Below are 27,391 nucleotides of genomic sequence, written 5' to 3'. Positions count from 1 at the left end.
ATGAAATGAGTAACAGGAGGTAGTGACAATCTTTGGGCAATAGAAACTGAAGAACTGAAAAACTGAGGATATATTTTTCAATTTGTAGCCTCTTAAAGATACAAGTATTTTCTTTTCGATCATCTCTAATAGGTTTAGTGCCTTAGGAGTAAGAGAAACCCTTTGGAAAACCTACTCTATTTTTCTTATCTCCAAATCTGTTAAATAATAAGGAAAAAATATCCAGTTGGGTTGTTAGGTGACAACCTGATGCTTCAGGAAATTATTCAATTCCCTGGAAAATCATTCAAAGTGAATAATAGGGCCTTATTTTCAATGAAGGTAAAAGTAAAGATTCTCTCAATTTAATCTGTAAGTAGCTTAATCTGGAAATTATTCCAAGTATAACATGAATATATAATAATCATCACATATTATCTCCCATTATTTCCCCAGTCTGTTCTCTGGTCACTTATAGCAACCATATTAGTTTTTTATTTTATTTTTTATTTTATTTTATTTTATTTATTAATTAATTTATTTATTTACTTGCTTATTTAGAGACAGGGTCTCACTCTGTTGCCCAGGCTGGAGTGCAGTGGCGCAATTTGGGCCCAATACAACCTCTGCCTCCCAGGCTCAAGCCATCCTCCCACTTCAGCCTCCCCAGTAGCTGGGGCTACAGGTACATGCTACTATTTTTGTATTTTTGATAAAGATGAGGTTTTGCCATGTTACCCAGGTTTGTCTCAAACTTCTCGTCTCAATCTGTCCACCTCAGCCTCCCAAAGTGCTGGAATTACAGGAATAAGCCATTGTGACTGGCTGCCATATTGATTTGTAATGTAGCAATCTAACATCTGGAGTATGTGGATACTGAGAAATTCTCTCTTAAGTATGAGGAAAACATTTTCAGCCATCATACCACTTTGTATTGTACAGATGTTCACACCTACTTCATTCACGCCTCCTCCTTTCAGCAACGAGCAAATCCCACCAATATAAGCTGCCCCGCTCCGGCTACTCTCAAATTGACTTCCCCTTTTAGAAAAGGAAATGAAAAATGCTTACTGTTCACAGTTCAAACATCATAACACCTCTCATTATTAGTTTACCACATTTATTTTCTCAATATACATAAGATTTCTATACCATATACTCATGTTGCAAGGGAAGAATGTGAAAATTGTTTATACATGTAACCAAAGAAAAAGGTTTATAAGGGATGTTTTCTCATAAGATTAATAAACATCTTAAATTGAAGTATATCTATTAAAAAATAATTGGTTGATATGATGTACTCTGAAAAAGACACAAAATCACTTCTCTGGTATTTCTGCCAAAAATACATAACTTAACATCAGGCATTCCCATGAGGAACAGTCAATAAAATAATTGGCCTATACTCTCCAAAAGTATTAAACTCAAAATAGACAAAAGAAAGCTGAGGAAATCTTTCAGATTAAAGGAGACTAAAGAGACATGATGATTAAATGCAATGTGTGATCCTGGATTGGATTCGGATGGGGAAAATTAGCTATAAAAGACATTATTGAGGTAATTGGTGAAAGTTGAATATAGACCATGGATTACATAAAAGTATTGTTTATGTTAAATTTTCCAGTTTCAATAATTTACTGTGGTTATATAAGAGAATGTCTTTTTACTCTTAGAGAATATATACTATTTAATAACAAATCCCCAGTAAGTGTCTTCAACTTATTTTCAAAAGGTTCAGGAAAAAAAAACAAAAACAAACAAAAAAACTGAAGGATGGATGAATGGAAGGAAGGGAGGGAGAATGGAAGAAAATTATGAAACAAATGGGGGAAAATGTGAATAACTGATGAATCCGAATAGAGGGCATATGCAATTTCCTTGTAGTATTCTTGCAACTTTTCTCTAAATTTGAAATTATATATAAAGTTACCCCAAAATACATCTTTTCTTCCTTTTATAACTTTCTTCAACAGTTCTGACTTTAGATGATAGATTTTTAAAATTCTACTATATATAATTTGCTATTACGTCAAATATGCATGCTATCAAAAAAAGAACATAAGAGTGAGAAAAAATTAAAAATAAATTCCAGAAATACTAAGCTCTCATGTCAGAACCAAAAACAGAGAAAACATTAACATTTAAAAGACAGTAACTTTAAAGAATCTAATTTATCTGCAGTTAAGAATACTATATATATATTAGCAGTATTTTTACTCAGTAAATGCTCTATTTAAACATCTTGAAAAATAAATATTAAGTAATAAAATAACTCAAAATTAAAACTTACACTTTCATGGCAATTTTAAACAATCTATACTTTAAAACTTTTTCCAAATCTATCTGCCATCTGCCATGTCAAATCCTAATTGTGTAATGTAGCAGAAAGGATACATTTCAGTCACAATAAAGCATTTAATATGAAATCAGAAAAAGTAATACATCATTACAGAAGTTACGTACGAAAAAAGGTGTACTGCATCACTTTTCTCTTTGATAAAATCCCTCCTGTATTTCATAAACTCACGTAGGGTGATCAATGGATTTTCAGATATGGCAAACTTGTTGTCAGTCGCCCAGGTTTCCATAGCAACCAATACTATCCTGGTCTTAAGTTGGTCTTTATATATCTAGTATATTAATAAAATGAACACATCAGCTGTACATGTGGTAAAATCAAACAGTTTATGAACAGGACTACAAAACTCCTTTCATGGAAAATTCTTTGAGTTTTAGTTAAAGCGAGATAACTTTCTAATTTACGTGCATTTCCCTTGAGTAACTGAGACTGAAATTGTTGACTAATACCCAAAGAACAGAGCACTTTTTGGAAACAAAAGGTCCCTTTTGACGAATACTTGCACTCTATTCAAGGTTCCACCTAAATCTGTTTTAGGTATCCTGGAAAAAGAATTCATGCATGCTTGAGTTCCCTTAGCCAAAAATGGAGCAATGAAGACTCTCCAAAGAAATAATTTATATACAACCTGACTGGCTCTGATTAGACTTGTGAAGAAGGTACTAGCACAGCCTCATCAAGGGAAGATTTGGGAAGTATGGAGGTATAGTGGAATTATTTAGTTGCATCACTGCCACAGCACCAGGCACTCTTGAAAAAGGTACAACTGTTGTACTGCTTCTCCATCATTATAAGTCACTGTGAATATCTTTGTTAGGGGTATGACACAACCTCTGTTTTTACAGTGTGAAAAACACAGGATGGAATTTCAGGCATATCTATGGATAACTTCGACCAGTTCCTCTTCCCAGCCAGACATCAAAGTCAATAAAGTCTATTGCAAGGTCACCCGGGACTTACTAGACACCTTGGTTGAAGTGCAACATAGAGCAGTGAAACTATAAGAATCATATTATCCATTCTATTAGCAATTAGGAAATAAGATTCTTCTAGGGCAATAATAGACTGGGTTGATACTTACTATGTCTGCCATGTTCACCACAGACTTCGCATAGGTATTGGTATGTACAACGGAAAGCCGATGTTTTTTAAACTGAAAGCAAAAGAAAAAAAGTGAAGGTCTTCCAAAGTGATCAGAAAACAACCATCTCATCAGAGAAAACATGGTGCAATTGAAAGATCCCTACAAATGTAAAAAAAAATCTTTTCTGTAAAAATGTGCTTTCTGTAAAAAAATGTCAGAGTCAGTTGAGATCAAGTTCTTTATCTGCTATGTTGCCTGAGACAAGGCTCTTAAAGGATTGAGGCTTCAATTTATTCATCTGGGAGATGAAGTAAAAAATATCCAATCCATCCATTTCATAGATTTATTTTTATCGGCATTGTTATTCAAAATGATAAAACATATGAAAGTTGTCTATGAATTGCAAGACATACAAATCTAAGTAGGGGTATAGACAGTAAAGTGGATGTGAACACTGCTAAAAGCATACAAATCGAAAAGTGCTATAAGACTTAGGAAGAAGAAAGCTCTAAGATAAAGGTCACAACAAGGTGGCATACAGGGCAGATGTGGATCACATAGATCTTTGTTTAGTCTCAAATGTGTTTTAAAAATCAGGAAATATCATGTAAAATCCAATTTCTGGCTTCAGTTAAAATTAGCATTCCCACCTGGTAATAACTGGCAAACACTGAGAGGCAGTTGCTTCCCTTAGACAGGCCACACACCATTCTTTTCACCACAGGCCTCACCCACCTATGCTGTCTTATAGCTGGTTCATTTCACTTATATTATATGTCTACAGATGTCTATGGATATCTAAATTTGTGACTATCTAAAATGCTCAAAATATATGTTGTTATAACTTATTTTATAAAAGTCCTGGGGAACAGTAACATTCACTGGATTCAAATAGGTGGAAAGATAAAACTTAGACCTAGCTTGAAGAAGGAAGCAGCACTCAATCCTGATTATGTTGTGATTATTATTATTAGCAACTGTAATAATTAAGATCTAAATTATGTATTTAATCATACATAAATAAATGATAATCTTTTCCTCAAATAAGCAGGTCAAAGTAAAATGCACTTGTACCTGAACTTAAGTAAAATTCAGCAATATGCATCATTAAACATTTTTAGTTTAAAACTTTGGTTACACGGAACAATTAGCATTATAACTCATTGCTGTGCTATGAATGTAGTCATACTGCCTGCAATATGCCCATTAACTGAATATAAACACTATGGGTCGAAATAATTTGATTCAACAACATGAAAGTTTTGTCAAGTTCTTATCCTAAGAATCTTCACTGGTTAGCTATGTAAGCATTTGCATATGATTTCTGCACAGTAACACCAAAATAGAAAAATTGCTTTTCTTTTATTAAGATAAAGTTGTACCTTGCAAACTAAAATGTCACATAATTGGTGCCTCACTTTTTCAATATAAAATGGAATTTCCATTTTTTTAAACCTTGTCATTTTAGTAAGTGGAGATTCAAATATTAGCACCTCTACTAACCAAGCAAATTCACAAGTTGATACTGAGTTACAAAGTATTTTTGAAAACTCAAAAATTACTGCTAGTTATTTCCACCTATGAATATTTCCTAATTGCAGGTTGTTGCTAGTTAACAAATATATTTGATTATACAAATACCTTCTCCAGGTTACAGCTTGATGGGCTTCTTGTTTTTTCTAAACATATTTTTACACTCACCAGTTTTACCCTAGGCACGAACAGGCTTAAAAACAACAGCAAATCCTACCATAAGGTGATCATTCACAATCATCAATTCAATGTATTTGGTTTCTTCTTCTACATTACGAGGATATCGACGAAGCTGTAACACAGGAAAGGAAACAGCACCTAATTCAGCCCTCTAAACTCGGCTGTGAAAACCTAAAAAATATGGAAGAAACTGACAAAACAAAATTTTCCCTTTTTATTCCTTCAGCATTAAAAAATTTTTTCATCAATTTGTTTAGTTTCTGAGTTGGTAATAAATTAACATGGCTCAGAAAATTTAAGAAGTATAAAAGAACAGAAGATGAATGTCTTCCTCTCACCTCTATTCTCCACCTACTCAGTTCCTAGTCCTTCCCCCACAATGGATACAGCAAGTTACTGGTTCCTTCCAAAAATATTTATGCATATAAAACTAAATGTGAATATATCCTTTATTTTGTACTTCCGTTTACTTCACTCCTTTCTGCATCTAGCAATTTTATTTAACAGTCTATCTTGAAAATAGTAACATATGAAGAGCATTCTTTTGGGTCCTCTGAAGATCTCTGAGAGGGTACAGGGACTGGAGTGATTGGCACTTTTATTATTTAATCTCCAAACTGGGAGTGAGTCACGTGCCTTCATCTAGGATGGTTCAGAGGATCCCCAAATGACATGGGGTCTTTGTTAAAATAGCTTTGAGAACTCCCAGTCAGTCTTATCTATTACAGCTAGCTTTCTAGAATATTGTCCTATTCTTTCAGTCTATAATTCAAAAACAATAGTTTCACATTAAATCCTGATGGTAATCATTTTATCTAACTGGGCCTCAAGATAAATATGTCTCTACCTATTCATATAAATATATATATATATATGTTTATATATGAGTTTATATATAATCATATATATGAGTTTATATGTGTGTATATATGTGTGTGTGTATATACATATATAAACATTCACAACATTTATAAAGGTCATAGTAGTAATTCACAGAACACATGGGTCTGAGAGGCAATATATGGCATATATGTGGTTATAAGCACCTCTCTGAGACCAGACTTCCTAGGTCAGAATCCCAACTCCACCAGAGTCACCCTATGTGGCTTTGGGCAAGTTTCTTGATTCTTTTACGTTCAATGTCCTCATCAGTAAAATGAGGATATTATAGGTTGAATATCTCTCATCTAAAAATCCAAAACTCCAAATGCTCCAAAATGAAAAACTTTCTGAGCACCAATATGACACTCAAAAGAAATGCTCACTGGAGCACTTCAGATTTCTAATTTTTGAATTAGGGATGCTGAACCACTAAGTATCATGTAAATATTCTGAAATCCACCCCCACTCTCCCCTCCGCCACACACACACACACACACACACACACACACACACACACACACAAATCAAAATCTGCAACACTTCTGGTCCCAAGCATTTTGGAAAAGGTATACTTAACCTGTGATAACACCTTCCTCTTAAGGTTTTTGAGGGTTACATGTGTTAATATAGTTAAAATTCTTATAATAGACCCTATTATAAGGATTTTACAAGGTAAGTATTCAATAGCATTCAATAAGATTTAGCAATAATTATTCACAATAAAAATCTGTCTATAAACATGTATTTTATTTCAAGGTAATAAAAAGAAGACACCTGATTCCTTCAACTTCTTGATCTTACTAGAGATCTATTTCCTTCATCTTGTGTTTTTAATGGCCACCTCCCCTGCCCACATCACCACAGTGGTGACATCTTGATTCTGATGGCCACAACTCTTAACTTTTCTAAACTACTTGCCAGCTCTGTGATTTGAGCAAGTCATTTTCTCATGTCAGAGTCATCATTTTTCTTTCAGTGAAAGGGGAATAATAGTACCGACTTCATTTGGTTTAAAGCATCATATCAACAGTTATTATTACCCAGTCCAATATCCAGTGGAACAATCATAAAGCCCATGACCTAATTTTATATCCTGGACTCCAAAGATTGCTCAAGTGAGACAAAAGCATTTTGTGGCTTCACAACTGGATTGATTCATTCCTAAGGGGTTATAGTCAAGGTAATAAATACAAGGATATAAACCATACAAGTGGATTCCATGATGTGGTACATATCTGGGCAAGGAAAGAAGCCTATTGTAGAAAGAACCTGAGATGCCACAAGCAGGAGCCTCATAACCCATAATATGATGAAGAAACATATTATCACCACTGTCTTGAATCCTTTTTGCATCTGTGAAATAACATGGTTCCCCTTTCTGCTGCTTCTTCAGATCTGTCACCCTTATGGTTTGCCACATCCTGACAAATTCCCAAACTAATACTCACCCTCTCACACAGACTTACCGTAGATTAAAATGATTGGCAGTTGACAATTGTTTTAAAATAACACGACATACCACTGTGAATACATACCTGCCGTTTACTCCTTTTTGGTCTTGGCTTCAAAATAAATTTTGGTGGAGTAATGTTTACTTGTTGAAATTCTAAAAGGAAATTAAATTTAATTTAACTTAGTGAATTTGTCAGATTTCTTCAATATAGGGCAAAGTTTTACCTGCCCTTCTTTCTTATGAATTTTATAATATATAATGCTATACTTAATGATCACACAAAACATTTAGTATGTCAATACTAAACATTAATTTACTATATTAATACTAAATAAACATTTAAAGGATGAATATAATTTGCAAAATATAGAACATTATTTCTGTTCTAATTTACTTCAAAAAAATTTTCATATTTCTCCTATAAATATCATTACGTTATTTACTAGGAATCTTCTAAACAGCCAACTCAACTTTCACTTCCATTACTAACCTTCTCGAGGCAGCAAAATATAGAAGACGAGCAATGAGAAGTAGAAAAAATAATCACACATTTCTGAGTTCATAATTTATTAAGAAATTGTTATAGGACACCAAAGTTTTGAGTTAATTTTTTCCAATTAATTTACATTCTTCTTTGCCCATAACCAAATTAATCTCAGGCTTTATCTGCTCTTGGTAGCAGATGTGAAAATCATACATCAACTGTTTATGCACATAGATTCATCTCTGAATATAAGATTAGGTTATTTATAAGGGAGGATTTTTCTACAAAGTGAAAGGAAAGTTGCAATCTTTCCCTAGGGTACAGATTTCCTAAAACTTTGATGATTGAACAATCTGAAGGGGCTTATTATAGGAATAATGCTATAAAACACTCAAGGTGAACCATTATCATTATTTTTGGATACTGTTCATAAAGGAGAGATAATAATGGTCAGAGAAATCTGTGACCAAGAAGTTGAATAATAAAATCAGGGTAAGGAAATTAATATTCTCTCTTTATTTCATGTTCAAATATTCTCCCATCATGTCGTTTTTCAGAGTGCTATGGCCTGGGCATACAAGGGATTTGCTGAGAAAGGGAATAAGTTCTCTTTTATAATTAAAAAAAAAAAAAAAAACTAATAGGAAAAACAGAAAAACAACATTACAAAAGTAACCCATCTCATATCAATAATTCATTAAATGTAAATAGACTAAACGTTGCACCTAAAAGGCAAAGATTACGAGACTGGATTTTTTTTTTAATGCAAGACTTAACTACATGCTGTTTAGAAGAGGGGCACTTTAAATTTAAAGTATGGAAGAGGATACACCTTACAAACATTAATCACAAGAGAACTGTGAAGGAAATATTAATATCAGACAATGTAACTTCAGGACAATAAGAATCTGGGAGAAAGGAAACTATTTCCTAATTATAAATGGGTTGATTCATCAAAAAGACACAATGCTCCTAAATGTTTATTCACCTAATAACAGAGTTTCAAAATACATAAAGCAAAAAGTGACAGACCTGTCACTGACAAATTCAAAGTTACAGTTAAGGATTTCAACAATCCTCCCTCAGTAATTGAAAGAAAAAAAAAAGCAAACAGAATCATATGGACACAGAAGACTTTACACTATTAACCAATTTAACTAAGTTGGCATTTTTAACACTTTACCCAATAATTGAAGAATACATATCCTTTTTAAGAACACATGAAACATTCACCAAGACAGGCAATATCATAGATCATAAAGCAAGTCCCAATAAATTTTATTTAAAGAAAATGAAATGACACAGAGTATTTTCTCTTATTGCAATTCTATTAAATTAAAAAATCTATAATAAAAAGGTGCTTGGAACAAAATAACCAAGTATTTCGATACTAAGCTCTTCATTTCTAAATAACCCATTGGACAACGAAGAAATCACCTGGTAATTTAGAAAATGTTTTGACCTAAAGTAAAAATATGACAAGTCAAAATACAAGGGATGCAGGTAAGGCATTTAGTGCTTGAAGGGAAATGCATAGCTTTAAGGGGTTATGTTAGAAAAGAAAAAAAAGTTTAAATTATGATCTAACCTTCCACCTTAACAGCCCAGAAAAATAAGAGCAAATTAAACACAAATCAAATAGAAAAAAGTGAGACTAAAAACTTAAAAACAAAAATCAATAAAATTGATCAGCAGGACTTGATCAATAAAGAAAGCAAATCACTACAGATTCTATAGATATTAAAAAGATAATATGAGGATATTATTAAGAGCTTTATGCCAATAAAGTTGTTAATTTAGATGAAATTCCTTGAACATGTGTATATGTAGATAATCTGAATAATCTTGTATCTATTAAATAACTTTAATTCTTAATTAAACTCTCCAAGAAAACCATAAGGTCAGATGACTTCACTGATGAATTCTACCAAACATTAAAGGAAGAAATAATACCACTTTTACACAAACTTAAAAAAAAAAAGAGTCGGAAACTTTTCCTAACACATCTTGTAAGACCAGCAAAACCCTGGTACTAAAACCAGAAAAGAAAACTAGAGTCCAATATGCTTTCTGAACCTATATATTAAAAATGTTTAACAAAACATAGGCAAATCAAACCCAGTAATACACAAAAATATAATCCACCATAACCAACTGGGGCCCATTTGAGAATGCAAATTAGTTTCATATTCAAAACATCAATTTATACAATTCATCACATTAACAGATTAAAGGAGAATGATCATCTCAATAGACATAGAAAAGCATTGACAAAATTCAACACCTATTCTGGATAAAAACTCTTAGCAAACTAGAATAGCAGACTGATAAAACTACTCAGCTGCAAATATGTACTACTTTTCATAGAAAAGGAAGGATGAGCAGAATCAAGAGCTGAGAACATAGAGCCAAGAGTCATGGAGAATTCTTTCCAGGCCTTGAAACCCAATCAAAAAGGGTCAACATTTGCCCAGCAGAATTTCAGAACTGCAATGTCGGTGTCTTTCTTGTTTCTCAAATGTTCCCTCTTTTGTAAGCGAATGTCTATAGCTGGCCCATTACTGGATCCTGGGAGTACATAGGGCAGATAACTTGTCTCTTTAGTTTTACATACAGAAGGATTAAGAGAAATTACATCCAAAGACCCTCATCCACACCTGGACCTGATTTAGATAATGAGATTCTAGACTTAGAGCAGATGCTATAACAGGATGAAACTCTTAGAGACCTAGGGAGGAAGAGAATGTATTTTGTAGGTAAAAGAGACAAGAATCACTGGGGGCCAAAGAGAAGAATTTGACAGACTTTAAGATGACCTCTAATAGTCTCCACCTCCTGGTACTCACGCCCTTGTGTAATACCCTCTCTCTGAGTGTAAGTAAAACCTGTAACTTGCTTCCAACCAATGGAATACAGCAAAGGTCATTTCTCCAGATAACATTATGTAAGATTGTAACTCATCTTGCTAGAGACTCTCTTTCTTACCGGCTTTCATTACACGAGCACCAGTGTTGTGAGCTGCCCTATGGAGAGGCCCATGTGAGAAAAAGAGTAACCATCAGCCAAAGCCAGCAAGAAACCAAGGCCCTTGGTCTAAGAGGCTAAAAAGAACGGAATTCTGCCAACAACCACTGCATATCCTTCCACAGTTGAGCCTTGAGATGAGACGAAGTCCTAGAAAACACCTTCACTGCAGCCTGTGAGGGCCTTTGAAGCGGAGAACCCATCTAAGCCATTCTTGGACTCCTGATCCACAGAAACTATGAGATAATAAGTGTGTATTGTCTTAAGAGGTGCATTTTGTGGTAATTTATTACTCAGCTACTTTCTAATTTTTCTGTACATAATAAAAATGTATTCCTCAGCAATAGATAACTAATACAATGCCACTGTATAATCTCATTCCCTTGAGAGAAGGCTGGACCCTGTGACTCATTTCTAATAAATACTATACAGTAAAAGTGATCAGATGTTGCTTTTGAGATCAGGTTAACAAAAATACTGTAGCTTCCATCTTAGGCATTGTGTCTCATTCTCTCTCTTCTCTTGGTCTCTCGCTCTCTCCTAGAACAAGTTAGCTACCAGGTTGGTGGGGGGCAACCCTGTGGAGAGGCCCATGTGGTGAGGTACTAAGGCCTCACAACAATCATATGAGTGAGCTCAGAAGCGAATCCTCCCCAGTTGAGCCTTCAAATGAAACTGGAGTCCCAGCTGACAGTTACGCTACAAACTCATGACACCGTGGGCCAGAGGCACCCAGCTAAACCACACCCAGGTTCCTGATTCTCAGAAATTATGAGATAATAATGTTTGTTTATTAAAGCCACTAGGCTTTAGAGTAATTTGTTACACAGCAATAGATAATACAATAGATAAGCAATAGATAATAACTAATACAACATCTACACTAAAAATGACCAAATACTGAAAGAAATTTTAGACTCACTACTAATAACATGCTGTTTTTCCCCATTAATCCATACTTTTAATACAATTCTAATAAAAATCCCAGAATTTACAAAAATTGACAAGTAGTTTCTAAAATTTGTAGGGAAATATAAAGAGCCCAGAATAGCCAAAATTTTGGGGGGAAAAAACAGAATTGGAGGATTTACGTTATTTGATTTCAAAACTTATATAAAGCCACAGTAAGCAAAACAAAGTATGATAAGGGTAGCCAAATAAAGTAAGAGTCAAGAAATTGACTTTTTTTTTTTTTTTTTTTGAGACGGAGTCTCGCTCTGTCACCCAGGCTGGAGTGCAGTGGCCAGATCTCAGCTCACTGCAAGCTCCGCCTCCCGGGTTTACGCCATTCTCCTGCCTCAGCCTCCCGAATAGCTGGGACTACAGGCGCCCGCCACCTCGCCCGGCTAGTTTTTTGTATTTTTCAGTAGAGACAGGGTTTCACTGGGTTAGCCAGGATGGTCTCGATCTCCTGACCTCGTGATCCGCCCGTCTCGGCCTCCCAAAGTGCTGGGATTACAGGCTTGAGCCACCGCGCCCGGCCGAAATTGACTCATATTAATATTTTTTGACAAAGACATCAAAACAATTCATTGATTAAAGGAAAGGAAACTCTTTTCAACAAATAGTATTAGAATAATTGTGTATTCACATAAAAAATAATAAAATAAAACTTAACCCCTACTTTTCACCGTGTACAAAATGTAATTTGAAGAGGATCCTAGATCTAAACATAAAAAATAAAACTATAGAGTTTTTAGAAGAAAACACTAGAAAATATCTTCAAAACTCGGAAGCTAGCAAAAATTACTTAGCATGGAGAAAGCAATAATGATAAAAACTAATGTTAAACTTCACAAAATTTAAAACATCTGTTCATCACAAGATGCCATTAAGTAAGTAAATAAGCAAACCAAAGACTGGGGAAAAGATATTCATAAGCCATATTTGGCAAAGGCCTTCGATCTAGAGTATGTAAGTACTCCTACAACTTAACAACAAAAAGACAGAAATTCTGATTAGTGGCGAATAAGTGTATATCCTACACATCATTAATCACAAGAAAAATGCAAATTTAAACCAAAGTGAGATAGCACCAATTACACTAGAACAGCTAAAATTAAAGAATAACAGAGCAGATGTTGGTCAAGATGTGGAACAATTAAAACTCTCAGAGTGCTGACGCAAGTATACCACTTTGTGTACCCACTTTGGAAAACGGTTTCAGCAATTCCTCATAAAACGGTGGTTCTCAAAGTGTGATTCCAGCACCAGCAGCATTAGCATCACCTGGGAAGTACTGGAAATGCAAATTCTCCAAACCTACCCAAGATATACTGATTTAAAACTCTCAAGATAGGGCCAGCAATCTGTGGTTACCGGTCCTCCAGATGATTCTGATGCATGCTAAAGTTTGAGGACACTTTCAACACAGTTAAACATGTACCTACCCTATGGCCCAGCAAATGTATTCCTTGGTGTTTACCGAAGAAATTAAAATATGTGCCCATAGAAAAGACTTGTACAAGAACGTGCATAGTTGCTTTTCTCATAATAGTCAAAAACCAGAAACAACCCAAATGTCCATCAACCAATAGATTAAAAATTGTGTTATAGGCCAGGCGTGGTGGCTCATGCCAGTAATCCCAGCACTTTGGGAGGCCAAGGCGCGTGGATCACCCAAGGTCAGGAATTTGAGACCAGCCTAACCAACATGGTAAAACCCTGTCTCTACTAAAAATACAAAAATTAGCCAAGCATGGTAACGTACGCCTGTAACCCCAGCTACTTGGGAGCCTGAGGCAGGAGAATTGCTTGAACCCAGGGGGCGGAGGCTGCAGTGAGCCAAGATGGCACCATTGCACTCCAGCCTGAGCAACAGTGCAAGAACCCATCCCCCTGCAGAAAACAAGTGGCATATTCATAGGACACAATATATTCAATAATTTAAAAGAATGAACCATTGCTACTCTTGACAACATAAACCTCATAGGCATGTGCTAAGCAAAAGAAGCTGCAAATAGTACATGATTCCATCTGTATAAAGTTCTACAACAGACAAAAGAAACGGCAGAGGTGGTAGGCACCGACTACAGAGGGTACAAAGGAAGTTACTGGGGTAACAGAAATGCTCTCTCTCTCAACAAGAGTGTATGTATGTAAAAATTTATTGAATAGTACTCAAGACTTTTATATTTCATTGCATATTTTTTTAACTGGGTACATAGGCATCCATAGGAAATAAGATTTTCCCAGAATATGTTCTCAGAAACACTAGTCCTGAGACAGGTGCATGCCATGTAAAGGAAACGTTCCACAGTCCAACAAGTTTGGGGAACAGCTGATCCTATTTCTATCTCTGGGAAATACATACAACATAACAAGATGATGATGTTGATAATCTATAACCCAGTTAAACTTTATGCATTCTAAAATAAATAAGCTTACTTTTGAGACTATTTCACAGAAATTGTAGTTGTGACATTTATTTGTCTATTTCTTGTTTTCTTTTAATTTATCACAGTAAATCATAAGTAATGTTGGGAGACAAAACTCTCTCAAAATTGACAGTGCCAACTTCTGATGAGGAAAACTAGAAACTAATTGAAACAGACCTGAGTTTTCAAAGAATATGTCTAAAAAATCATTTTAATAACAGCAAAACTGCCAAGTCACCATCAAAGTTTCAGCTGGAAAGAAACCCTGAACAATTTCCTCAAAAAAAAAAAAAAAAAAAAAATCCTAGCAAGCCTACAATCAAGTCTTTAGGGGAAAATCTTTATTTATTACTTTAAATATTAATTAATGTTGACTGCTTCCAGTAATACCCATTAAATTATAGCTTTATTCCCACACAGCTAGTCATGATTTATTTTCTTATCAGAATAGGGATTGTAAAAAGTTTTATAAGACCACTGAAAGAACCGTCTAAAAAGTCTGTGAGAGGTTAAGAGCATCTATATTCCCATTTGAAAATTTTTCAAAATAGTAAATTCTATTAAATCTTCTCTCCCTCTGGCAGCAGGAAAGAAGGGGAGAGAATGTTCATTCTCTTTAGGGAAATTACAGGAGGATGAGGAGTTAAAAACTTATGTCAGAGAGAAAGGAACATTAGGAAACATTTATTTCATTTTCTGATGAAGGGACAATGTAAACTTCTAAGTGATTTTCTAAGCATTAGTTTAGGATTACTCTCAGGCTGGTGATTTCTCCATTTCCCTCTGTGATTCTCTACCATAGTACATTTTCACAGTGTCATAATTCAAAACTCAACTTCACCCCTTGCTAGCTGTGGGACCCTGGAAAAGACAAACTAGCTGAGCTCTGTTTCTTCATCTACAAACCGGGAATAACATTAATCTTACAAGGCTGCTGCAAAGCTTAAAATGAGCTTAAAAATTAAAATAATCAGGCTGGGCACGGTGGCTCAGACCTGTAAACCTGGCACTTTGGGAGGCTGAGGCAGGTGGATCACGAGGTCAGGAGTTCGAGACCAGTCTACCCAATATGGTGAAATCCTGTCTCCACTAAAAATACAAAAATTAGCCAGGCGTAGTGGTGCATGCCTGTAGTCCCAACTACTCGGGAGGCTGAGGCAGAAGAATTGCTTGAACCCAGGAGGCTGAGGTTGCAGTGAGCTGAGGTCGCGCCACTGCATTCCAGGCTGGGCGATAGAGCAAGACTTTGTCTCAAAAACAAAACAAAACAAAACAAAACAAAACAAAACAATACATAAATAAATTAATTAAATTAAATTAAATAAGGTTCACTAAATAGGGGAGGAAGCATCTCCATACCAGATATCCAGATATCTTCTGAATAAAGATATTCAGAGTGCTGTCTTGTCTTCAGGAGAAAACAAATGAGTCCAGCACAGTCAAAGAGAAACGCACTCTACATAATCACTGCTCCACTAAGGAGGGCAAAGTATGCATGTACCGCCCTTCTTGTCATGTGAAGACTTAGAAGCAACTCTAGAAGAAACATAGGTTGCTAGGTCCATTTATTCGACCTAAAATAAATAAGCTTACTTTTGAAAATATTTCACAAAATTTGTATTTTTGACATTTGTCTATTTCTTGTTTTCTTCTAACTTATTATAGTAAATCATAAGTAATCTTGGGAGACAAACACTCTTAAAATTAACCTAGGTCCATTTCAGTGTAGATGAGAAGAAAAGACTAATTTCACAAATAGCACATAATGATAACAAAAGTTAACCTATAATAGTTCTTTCTTAAAATTCTAGAGCAAAAAAGAGACAAGGAAAACAATAAATAGGGAAATGATTAAGAGTTCATCCCTATGTTTACAAGACCAGTATTTCACCAAGAATGAACTTGTATGCACTTTGTCTCACAGACCAATTCTTGCTCTAATCTTGTTTCTCCTTTAGTGCCTTATTTTCAATTTAAAAATTTTTTCAAGTTTTCCTCCACATCTTTCCAAACTCATCTGTGAGGCCAGTTTGCATTTTATTCTCCCTCTTGATGTGACTTGGCTCTCCCTCTAAAAACGTCAAAAGCAGATGTGGGCTAATGATACTCCACAAATAGATTAGTTCTAAGGCATTAAATAAATTACCGAAGTTGTCTTTTAAATAAAAAGTCACTATATGAACATCATACCAGATGGAAGATCATCCAAGGGAAATTCAAACAGTCTGGATTTGTAAACCGAATGAAAATGGAAATCCTCCTGAAATGACACAAGCAACAGTGATTAAGCGTGTACAACCGAATTATCTCCAGCCTTAGGCAAATGTAGCTGGAGACCCTTAAAAGAACCACAGCTTGCCTATGCATTCTCCTGGGTTTAGAGAGGTGATGAACCATTGCCCAACCCCTCCTATTCGCTCCTGAATTCTCTCAGCACCAGAGCAATATCCAATGAGAAAAAAAATGCCTTCACAGAGAAGCCAAAGCCTACAGTAATGGAAAACAAATGAATGAATCTATTCCCCCAAGGACAAATAAGACATTTGGCAAAATGACTTAATGTTTTTTTATTACTGGTTCCTTTCACGGATCCCTGCAGCCTTTTAAAAGTCAGAGAGCTTTGGTAGGCAAAGACTACAGAGCTAACAATTTTCACAGTATTGGGGAGCAGGATGCCTGGTATAAGTAAATGTCCAAAGTGGACCCTGTTCTGAAATTCAAGTGTCATACAAGCTATATTAAAAAGCAAGAGATAAAAAGTCATATTTTTCTTCTAAAAAGTTAATAAACACTCAAATATAATTTCATCTGGTTTCATCTAATTACTAAAAAAAAAAAAATTAGAATGTCATAGGTTTCATATTATCTTAAAAAAATCATACTGTCAAGCAAAGTGACAAGACAGGCAGCAGTGGGTACCCATAAAATAATATACAATACAGAGAATTTCCCAAACAAGATGGTTTATGGGTGAAAAAACCATGTATGTTTCTTGAAAGGATTTGCCTCTCTGCTTGACTAATGTTGTGTAATACAAGGAAGAATATTTGTACGAACAGAGCTAGAATGAAAGTGTATTATGTTTCTCTGTAGTCTATAATATTAATTCAACTTCTTCTAATTTGTGGGAAATGAATGTTTCAGCTAAAGTGAGGGAGAGGATTAAGATGACTCAGGGTTCTCTAAACTTCATCAGCATAGAGCCTTAAAAGGAATAGACAACAGAGAAAAATCTGGAATCTAGAAAAGAGAGGAGAGGTGAAAAATCATAGACCTATGGATTTGATCTGTTATGGACTGAATGTGTGTGTGTCCCCAAAATTCTCATATTGAGACCCTGGCACCCAGGGTGACTTTGTCTGGAGATAAGGCCTGTGAGGCAGTGATAAATGATAAAAGAGGTCATAAGGGTAAGAACCTCATTCAGTATAGCTGGTACCCTTATAACAAGAGGAGACAACCAGAGTTCTCTCTCCCTCTCTGCCATGTGAGAACACAGTGAGAAGGCAGCTGTCTGCAACTCAAACAAAGAGCCCTCACCAGATGTCAACCATGCTGGCACCTTGGACTTCCTGTGCCCAGAACTGAGATAAAGATAAAAGTTTCTGTTGGTTAAGCAACCCAGTCTACAGGATTTTGTTATGGTAGCCAAGTCAGACTAAGAAAGATCATAACACATTAGGGTGGAGATGGAAATAGAGGTTTCAGAACACCTCAAAAAAAAAGTATTATATTTCCAAAATAAAAGAGAAAGAAACAAAAGAAATTTGCTGTTTGTTTGTTTGTTTTGGAGATGGAGTCTCACTCTGTCGCACAGGCTGGAGTGCAGTGGCAGGAGGTTCAAGCAATACTCCTGCCTCAGCCTCCCAAGTAGCAGGGATTATAGGCACATGCCACCACACCTGGCTAATTTTTGGATTTTAGTAGAGATGGGGTTTCACCAAGTTGGCCAGGCTGGTCTCGAACTCCCGATCTCATGCCCGCCTCAGCCTCCAAAAGTGCCGGGATTACAGGCGTGAGCCACCACACCCGGCAAGAAATTTTTTAAAAAACACTTGTGGTTTTGACTTACTCAATATTTAGTTTAAAATATACAGACAGTCCCCAACTTACATGTTTTTGACTTTATGATGCATTTATCAGGGTATTAAATATATTTTTGACTTATAATATTTTTAACTTATGATAGGTTTATCAGGACATAGACCCATCATAAGTCGAGGAGCATCTGTACATATGTTTACTATCTTAACCCTAAACAATATAAAAATGAAATAAAGTAGAAAAAAAAGGAGAGGAAAAAAGCTCTCAGCACAAACATTTCCATTTGCCACAACAAACAGGAGCACTTACTTGAGTAGTGTCATTTTCTTCTGGCTCAATGAGATATGTGTAGTTCCCGTCATAGAACATCCCACTGCCAATGACAAGAAAATAATTAGGCATGGCTATCGACTCTCATCCCAGAACAAGATCATTTTAAAATCAGCGGACCCATTTGCTTCTCAATGCCTATTTCCCAGTCCCAACCATCACCTCCAGACACACCACACACACCACTGAGAGGGAAAGGCCCCTCCTTCCAATTCCTTATAGGTAGAGTCCCCTCATCCTCACCTGACCCCATGCTCAGGATTGCCATGCTCTAGCTGTTGCCCATCACTCCTCCGTCTAACATAGAATTCCCAGATTTTCATATGCAACAAGCCACCTGGAGAGCTAGTAAAAACGCAGGTCTTTCAGGACTCTTCTCAGATTTCTGGACTGGAACCCAGGAAACTGCATTTTAAATAAGCTCCAGGTGATCCTGAGGCAGGTTTTCAGGGACTATACTGAGAATGACCGACCTACCATAAACATGGAAGATGCTCTAGTAACAAGAGCTAACACATTTGAACAACGTGCCACAAGCTAAATACTTTACACTCATTTAATCTTTTCCACAAATCTACAAGGGAAGTACAACGACTATCCTTATTTTACAGGTAAGGAAACTGAAACCCAAAGAGATAAAGTAACTTGCCAAATTATTTAACCAGTAAGAGCAGAAATAGGAATAGAGCCCAGACAGATGGGACCATGAACTGCCCATTTGCAACCTGTTACCTACCTACATTCATGCATTCATGCATTCAATCAACATGTTTACAGAGCACCTACAATGCACTGTTGTAGGTGCTGGGGACACAATAGCAAACAAAACAGACCAATTATCTGTCCTTGTGGTGCTGATGAGTATTCTAGGGAGGACATACTATATATATATAGAGAGAGAGAGACAGTGATAAATTCTAGGGAAGAAAATAATCAGGTGAAGGGCAATAAATGGTGCCAGAGGGCCGTGGGGGCTATACCAGCTGGGCACCTCCTAGGGCCTTGGCTTTTACTCTAAGAGAGATGAAGAGCCACTGCAAAGTTCTAAGCAGAGGGGAAATACAAACTTCCTTAAGTTTTATAATGATCACGCCAGCTTCTGTGTTACAATAATTTTTAGCACAGCAAGGATAGAAGTAGGGAAGTTACTGCAATAATCCAGGTGAAAGAAGGTGCTGGCTTAGATCAGAGCAGTAATAGTGGAAGTGGTGAGAACTGGTCAAATTTGGGATATATTTTGAAAGTAGAACCAATAGGATTTATTAATGGATTTGAAACGAAGTATGTAAAACAGAGAAGAGTTAGTGAAGACTCCAAGTTTTGACCTGAGCAACTGGAAAAACGGACGTGTCGTTTAACAAGATAAAAAAAAACGATGTGACGGAGTGAGACCCTGTTTCAAAAAAAAAAAAAAAAAGCCGGGGGGGGGAAGGGGGGATGCAGAAGGAGCTCATTGGGATGGGCCTAGGGAAGCAGGGAGCAGAGGGAAGGATGCAAATTCTTTAAGTGTTCAGTTTTGAGCTGGGCATGGTGCTCACATCTGGAATCCCAACACTTTGGAAGAAAAGGTGGGGGGAATCACATGAGGCCAGGAGTTTGAGACCAGCCTGGGCAATGTAGTGAGCGGCAAGACTCTCTCTCTACAAAAAGGTTTTAAAAAGTTAGCTGGGCCTGGCGATGCACACCTGTAGTCCTAGCTACTTGGGAGGCTTAGGTGGGAAGATCACCGGAGCCCAAGAGTTCGAGGCTGCGGTGACTGATGACTGTGCCACTGCACTCCAGCCTGGGTGACAGAGCAAGACCCTACATTTCTTAAAAAAAAAAAAAAAAAAAAAAAGATCCATTTTGGACCCCATAGGCTGGGGGTGGCTACCAGCCATCTGAGAAATCCTCTGGAGAGCACTTAAATATACAAATGGCCTCAACTCCCACTCAGACAGATTCTGATAGCTGCTGCTTTTAGAAGAATATGATCCTTTTACTGAGATCAGGCCCTTTATGATGTTAAAGAAACTTGTCTTATCATTCAGGCATCTGAGGGTAGTAAAGCTATGAGCTTCTGTGGTAATTTTTTAGTTTTTGGTAGAAATGACTATATGACAGCCAAGCTCCTAAACATAAACTAGTATTTGTTTTTCATTGAAGACTTAGTGAAATTGGTGAAATTCCATGAGCTATAATTATAATGGCCTCCAAGTTCTGCCTCTATCCAAATTCTTTCATTCCTGCTATAACATCTTCCACATGTCCTCAACTTCTATATACTCACAGTATGATTGTTCTCACAGCTGCACTGTTTTCAGCCACATGTACTTTCTGAATTTGGATGACATTCTATTTGGAATTTAAAGATAAACAGATGCAGTTTGTAAGACATTACTGACAATATGTGCCCAAGGAGTCAGACGGAGAGCCTTTCAAAAAAGTAGACCAAATATGGCAGGGAGTATCTCTCTACCCTTGCTGAGAACTAGCCAGATCCATCCAGAAAGTCATATGAAACCATCACACTTTGCCAAAATTCATGTGGCAACACCAACAAAGTAGCAAGCAGATTACTTTGTTAAAATAGTACTGAGTGTTATTTATCCTTACATTAGGTTAACGTCCAATGGGAAAGTCATTTCTTTTTAGTGGACTTAGACATCATGTAAGCAATATGAAGACAACAGATTCTGACACTGTCTGTATCTCAGAAGACTCTAGATTGCTATATGATAATGTGCCATTATTAATTCCTTAATAATGAAAAAATACTTGTGTTTTATATGCTTTGAGAACTGAAATATTTTTGTTTATTTATATAAATCCTTTTATATTGAGTCCATAACAGTATACTTGATAAAAACCTATAGCTAAGACCAAGTCATCACAGATCAATTGAGCTAAAATTTCAAAAGGTTGTATCAAAATAAGATTTTGAAAGGAAAAAGCCATTCTTACAAATTTCCACAAGAGGGCAATAAACTCACATTTAACTCCATTCTTTACGGTTCCCATAGTAACAAGATTTTTGTCATAACACCAAACACACCAAAACCAAAACATTGTGTATTAGTCCTTTGACTCTGAACAAACGTGACCTTGCAGGTTCTTTATGGGAAAGATATACGAATCTGGTTTTCCCTTATTTATGTTATTCAACTGATTTAAGAAATCCAAAATGAAAAAAAATACGCACTTGGTAATTTATAAAGGATGAGTCATGGATGACATAATACATCTCATATCTAAACCACTGTAATTGGGACAACATACATTATTCAATATTTCATAACATTGCCCCAAAATATTTCTTCCAGAAATTTTTGTTCAGAAGGTAAAGTTAAGACGAGAAGTAATAATTACTAAATAACAAGATGATACAAGGGTATATTTATCCTACGTGCTCATAAAAGTCTAAGAGAGCTTAAAATGGTCATACACAATTCTGACAATGTTCCAAGATGCATGATAGGTTTTCTGTTTATTTTTATTTAGTTTCAAATAAAAACATTCTTAAAAGGAGAAGTAAAATCTACTTAATTAAAATAACCCTGTAATCCCAGCACTTTGGGAGGCTGAGGTGGGCGGATCACGAGGTCAGGAGTTCAAGACCAACCTGGTCAACACGTCAAAACCCTGTCTCTACTGAAAATACAAAAATTAGATGGGCGTGGTGGCAGGCACCTGTAATTCCAGCTACTCAGGAGGCTCAGAACAAGAATGGCTTGAACCTGGGAGGCGGAGGTTGCAGTGAACTGAGATCGTGCCACTACACTCCAACCTGGTGACAGAGCGAGACTCCATCTCAAAAATAAAATAAATAAAAATAAATAACTAAGGCAGGATTCTGAGTTCTATTCCTAATCCAGTTACTATACAATCTCCTAAAAGTTATTTTTCCTTGGGTTTTGTTGACACGGAGTCTCACTCTGTCACCCAGGCTGGAGTGCAATGGCACGATCTCAGCTCACTGCAACCTCTGCCTCCTGGGCTTAGGTGATTCTCCTGCCTCAGCCTCCCAAGTAGCAGGGATTACAAGTACCCACCACTATGCCCAGCTTAATTTTGTGTTTTTAGTAGAGACAAGGTTTCATCAGGTTGGCCAGGCTGGTCTCAAACTCCTGACCTCAGGTGGTCCACCCACCTCAGCCTCCCAAAGTGAAATAAGAAATTAGCCAGCCATGGTGGCAGGTGCCTATAATCGCAGCTACTTGGGAGGCTGAGGCAGGAGAATCACTTGAGCCTGGGAGGCAGAGGCTGCAGTGAGCTGAGATCACACCACTGCACTCCAGTCCGGGACAGAGTGAGACTCTGACAGAAAAGAGTGAAAGAAAGAAAGAATGAACGAATGAACAAATGAACAAATGAAAGAAAGAATAAAACAAGAGAGAAGAGAAAAGAAGAGAAGAGAAGGGGAAGTGAAAGGGAAGTGGAAGGGAAGTGGAAGGGAAGGGAAGGGAAAGGAAGGGAAGGAAAGGGAAGGAAAGGGAGGGCACAGTGGCTCACACCTGGGATTACAGGGGTGAGCCACCGTGCCCGGCCTAAAAGTTATTTTTCAATCCTTCTTTACATGACTATAGTAGGATTACTAACAGGTATCATTCTTAGGTTCTCAGGTCCATTTATAGCCCTTAGAAGGCACAAATATCTTCTCTCTGATTCTGACAACATTGAGCCCATTTGGAAAACCAGAAGGCAGACTGGAACGAGTACTGAGAAAGATGCTGACACTATGACTTTGGATTGAGATTTTAAGAGAGAGAAAGGAAAACAACCACCTCATTTATTACCCTCCAATATACACTTGCTGTCACAAATGGGGACAGGTCTCACTGTACTATTCCTAGGTGACAGATGTGCTTGTCTTGAGTTCAGATGTAACAATTTTACTGCTGAAAAGGACTTCAATATTTCTTTTTCCTAATAAGAAAACAGAGACTGCCCAATATTAAACATGGATTCCATGTTTGTAAAAACCTCTTTCTTCATATAATGTATTTAAAGTAAATAAATGTACAACTTTATTCACAGTAGTCTTTTAGCACAAACAAGGAAATGGAAGTCTTCCATGCTCTCAGGACATGGCCTCCTATCTCTGGTTATTTAACTCACCCTTATATTCTTCTTTCCTTTCTGCCTAATATGCTTACTCCCAGATCCTGACTAGAGGTGTCACTCAGGCAGACTAGCTAGATTTTCTGGCCGTGTCCATTCGCTCTCTTTCCTAGATTTAAGATCTGTCAGTGTAACCCGCTCCCTTGGATATGCTATTCCAACCTATTGCACTTCACCGTCTTCAGGTGGCATGTCTCCGGAGCCCTTAGGTGCTACCTGTTCTTCAGTGACAATGCTTAGCTTGCATTTTTTCCCTTTCTTTTCCTCTCTCTCTCAAAAAATAATCAAATATACCTATGGGGTTCCACATCAGGAAATGGGCTAGATTTGGACTCCTCATGAGACTGTGAACTCCCAGGACTTGTGTTTCAATTGCCTTCATATTCCTAGGGTTGGCACACAGGAAACACCCAGTAACTGCTTGTTAGATGAAAAGCCACATATCTAACTTGGTAACAAAAAGGAATTATTTTAAAGTTCCTCAACGAAAATTTAACAAAACTAAAGTGCTGGCTTGTTCTGTGACAAAAATTAAAACACACAAGAAGGAAATGAAATGATTTAGTTAAAAGAGAATGCTGAGGAATGACATGGTAGCTTTATAAAGGGTTACAAAACAAGTAAGAAACAACCACCTGTGCATTATCATTATTGACAGGATGGAGGAAGTGGACGTATTCCCATGTTAAACATCAGCAAACAGTATTCGACAGAGAAGGTTATGAGAAAGGAAGCAAGGCCCTGAGGAAGGATGAACTTTGTTCCTTGGAGATCTCTGAGAAACGACAGACCCTCCCACAGATTTGCTGTTAATTAGGTGGGATTCAGGCTGAAAAAAAAGGGGCAAAGACATATGCACTCTTGAGGTCACGAGAAACCTTTTCTCTTTGAATAAGGAGACAAGAGTTACCATTTACCGAAACTTCTATTATTTGATGAAAACATAAAAACATATGAAGAAGGAATAGGGGTATTTCAAGGGGCTAAACATCCACAGAAACAGACACCAAAGTTAACCCAAACCACTCCTGTCTGAATTTGGATGAAACTAGAAAAATGCTTCAAATATTATTTTAAAGTATCATTGTGAAATTCAAAAGCCTCTGTTTTCTGCGACTCTAATTTTATTGAATTTTTTTGAGATGGAGTCTAGCATCATCTTAATGTATGCTTCTTGTCTTTTTCTTGACAATATATATGTTTTCTTTCTTTTGCAAAATGTAGAAATTTTCTTTTCTTTCTTTTTTTTTTTTTTTTTTTTTTAAATCAGAGTCTCACTCTATTCCACAGGCTGGAGTGCAGTGGCATGGTCTTGGCTCACTGCAACCTCCGCCTCACAGGTTCAAGTGATTCTCCTCCTTCAGCCTCCCAAGTAGCTGGGATTACAGGCTCCTGCCACCATGCCAGGTTAATTTTTGTATTTTTAGTAGGATAGGGTTTCACCATGTTGGCCAGGATGGTCTCGAACTCCTGACCTCAGGTGATCCGCCACCCTTGGCCCCCCAAAATGCTGGGATTATAGGCACGAGCCACCAAGCCCGGTCATTTGCAACCCTGATTTAAAAATCCACTTGGTTAGAAAAGGCCTTTGACAAAATTAAACCGCCCTTCATGCTAAAAACTCTCAATATTAGGTATTGATGGGATGTATCTCAAAATAATAAAAGCTATTTATGACAAACCCACAGCCAATATCATACTGAATGGGCAAAAACTGGAAGCATTTCCTTTGAAAACTGGCACAAGACAGGGATGCCCTCTCTCACTACTCCTATTCAACATAGTGTTGGAAGTTCTTGCCCAGGGCAATCAGGCAGGAGAAAGAAATAAAGGGTATTCAATTAGGAAAAGAGGAAGTCAAATTGTCCCTGTTTGCAGATGACATGATTGTATATTTAGAAAACCCCATCGTCTCAGCCCAAAATCTCCTTAAGCTAATAAGCAACCTCAGCAAAGTCTCAGGATACAAAATCAATGTGCAAAAATCACAAGCATTCTTATACACCAATAACAGACAAACAGACAGCCAAATCATGAATGAACTCCCATTCACAATTGCTTCAAAGAGAATAAAATACCTAGGAATCCAGCTTACAAGGGATGTGAAGGACCTCTTCAAGGAGAACCAGAAACCACTGCTCAACGAAATAAAAGAGAACACAAACAAATGGAAGAACATTCCATGCTCACGGATAGGAAGAATCAATATTGTGAAAATGGCCATATTGCCCAAGGTAATTTACAGATTCAATGCCATCCCCATCAAGCTACCAATGACTTTCTTCACAGAATTGGAAAAAACTACTTTAAAGTTCGTATGGAACCAAAAAAGAGCCCGCATTGCCAAGACAATCCTAAGCCAAAAGAACAAAGTTGGAGGCATCATGCTACCTGACTTCAAACTATACTACAAGGCTACAGTAACCAAAACAGCATGGTACTAGTACCAAAACAGAGATATGGACCAATGGAACAGAACAGAGGCCTCAGAAATAATACCACACATCTACAACCATCTGATCTTTGACCAGCCTCACAAAAACAAGAAATGGGGAAAGGATTCCGTTAATGTTTCTGGGAAAACTGGCTAGCCATAAGTAGAAAGCTGAAACTGGATCCCTTCCTTACACCTTATATAAAAATTTATTCAAGATGGATTAAAGACTTAAATGTTAGACCTAAAACCATAAAAACCCTAGAAGAAAACCTAGGCAATACCATTCAGGACATAGGCATGGGCAAGGACTTCATGTCTAAAACACCAAAAGCAATGGAAACAAAAGCCAAAATTGACAAATGGGATCTAATTAAACTAAAGAGCTTCTGCACAGCAAAAGAAACTACCATCAGAGTGAACAGGCAACCTACAAAATGGGAGAACATTTTTGCAATCTACTCATCTGACAAAGGGCTAATATCCAAAATCTAAGAAGAACTCAAACAAATTTACAAGAAAAAAACAAACAACCCCATCAAAAAGTATGCAAAGGATATGAACAGACACTTCTCAAAAGAAGACATTTATGCAGCCAACAGACACATGAAAAAATGCTCATCATCACTAGCCATCAGAGAAATGCAAATCAAAACCACAATGAGATACCATCTCACATCAGTTAGAATGGCGATCATTAAAAAGTCAGGAAACAACAGGTGCTAGAGAGGATGTGGAGAAATAGGAACACTTTTACACTGTTGGTAGGACTGTATACTAGTTCAACCATCGTGGAAGACAGTGTAGCAATTCCTCAAGGATCTAGAACTAGAAATACCATTTGACCCAGCCATCCCATTACTGGGGATATACCCAAAGGATTATAAATCATACTGCTATAAAGACACATGCACACATATGTTTACTGCAGCACTATTCACAATAGTAAAGACTTGGAATCAACCCAAATGTCCATCAGTGACAGACTGGATTAAGAAAATGTGGCACATATACACCATGGAATACTATGCAGCCATAAAAAAGGATGAGTTCGTGTCCTTTGTAGGGACATGGATGAAGTTGGAAACCATCATTCTGAGCAAACTATTGCAAGGCCAAAAAACCAAA

The 27,391-nt window shown here is 36.8% G+C and overlaps 1 protein-coding gene across 13 annotated transcripts in view; it reads right to left on the bottom strand.

Annotated features, from left to right (window-relative positions):
• The window catches only part of ADAM22 (ADAM metallopeptidase domain 22), a 249,763-nt gene that overhangs the window by 67,653 nt on the left and 154,719 nt on the right, over window positions 1–27,391 (bottom strand). For all 13 annotated transcript variants that reach the window (XM_050785298.1, XM_050785301.1, XM_050785304.1 and 10 more), the window contains 7 exons: window positions 18,709–18,772; window positions 16,546–16,615; window positions 7,553–7,623; window positions 5,173–5,247; window positions 3,420–3,491; window positions 2,443–2,609; window positions 936–1,020 (listed from right to left, as the gene is read on the bottom strand). In XM_050785298.1, the coding sequence (XP_050641255.1) occupies window positions 936–1,020; window positions 2,443–2,609; window positions 3,420–3,491; window positions 5,173–5,247; window positions 7,553–7,623; window positions 16,546–16,615; window positions 18,709–18,772 (604 nt within the window). The remainder of the gene's footprint in view (window positions 1–935; window positions 1,021–2,442; window positions 2,610–3,419; window positions 3,492–5,172; window positions 5,248–7,552; window positions 7,624–16,545; window positions 16,616–18,708; window positions 18,773–27,391) is intronic.

Source organism: Macaca thibetana, chromosome 3, assembly GCF_024542745.1.
Source record: "Macaca thibetana thibetana isolate TM-01 chromosome 3, ASM2454274v1, whole genome shotgun sequence".
NCBI classification, from domain to species: Eukaryota; Metazoa; Chordata; class Mammalia; order Primates; family Cercopithecidae; genus Macaca; species Macaca thibetana.
The sequence above is the reverse complement of the archived record's forward strand: the minus strand, read 5'-3'. Positions and strand labels throughout refer to the sequence as shown.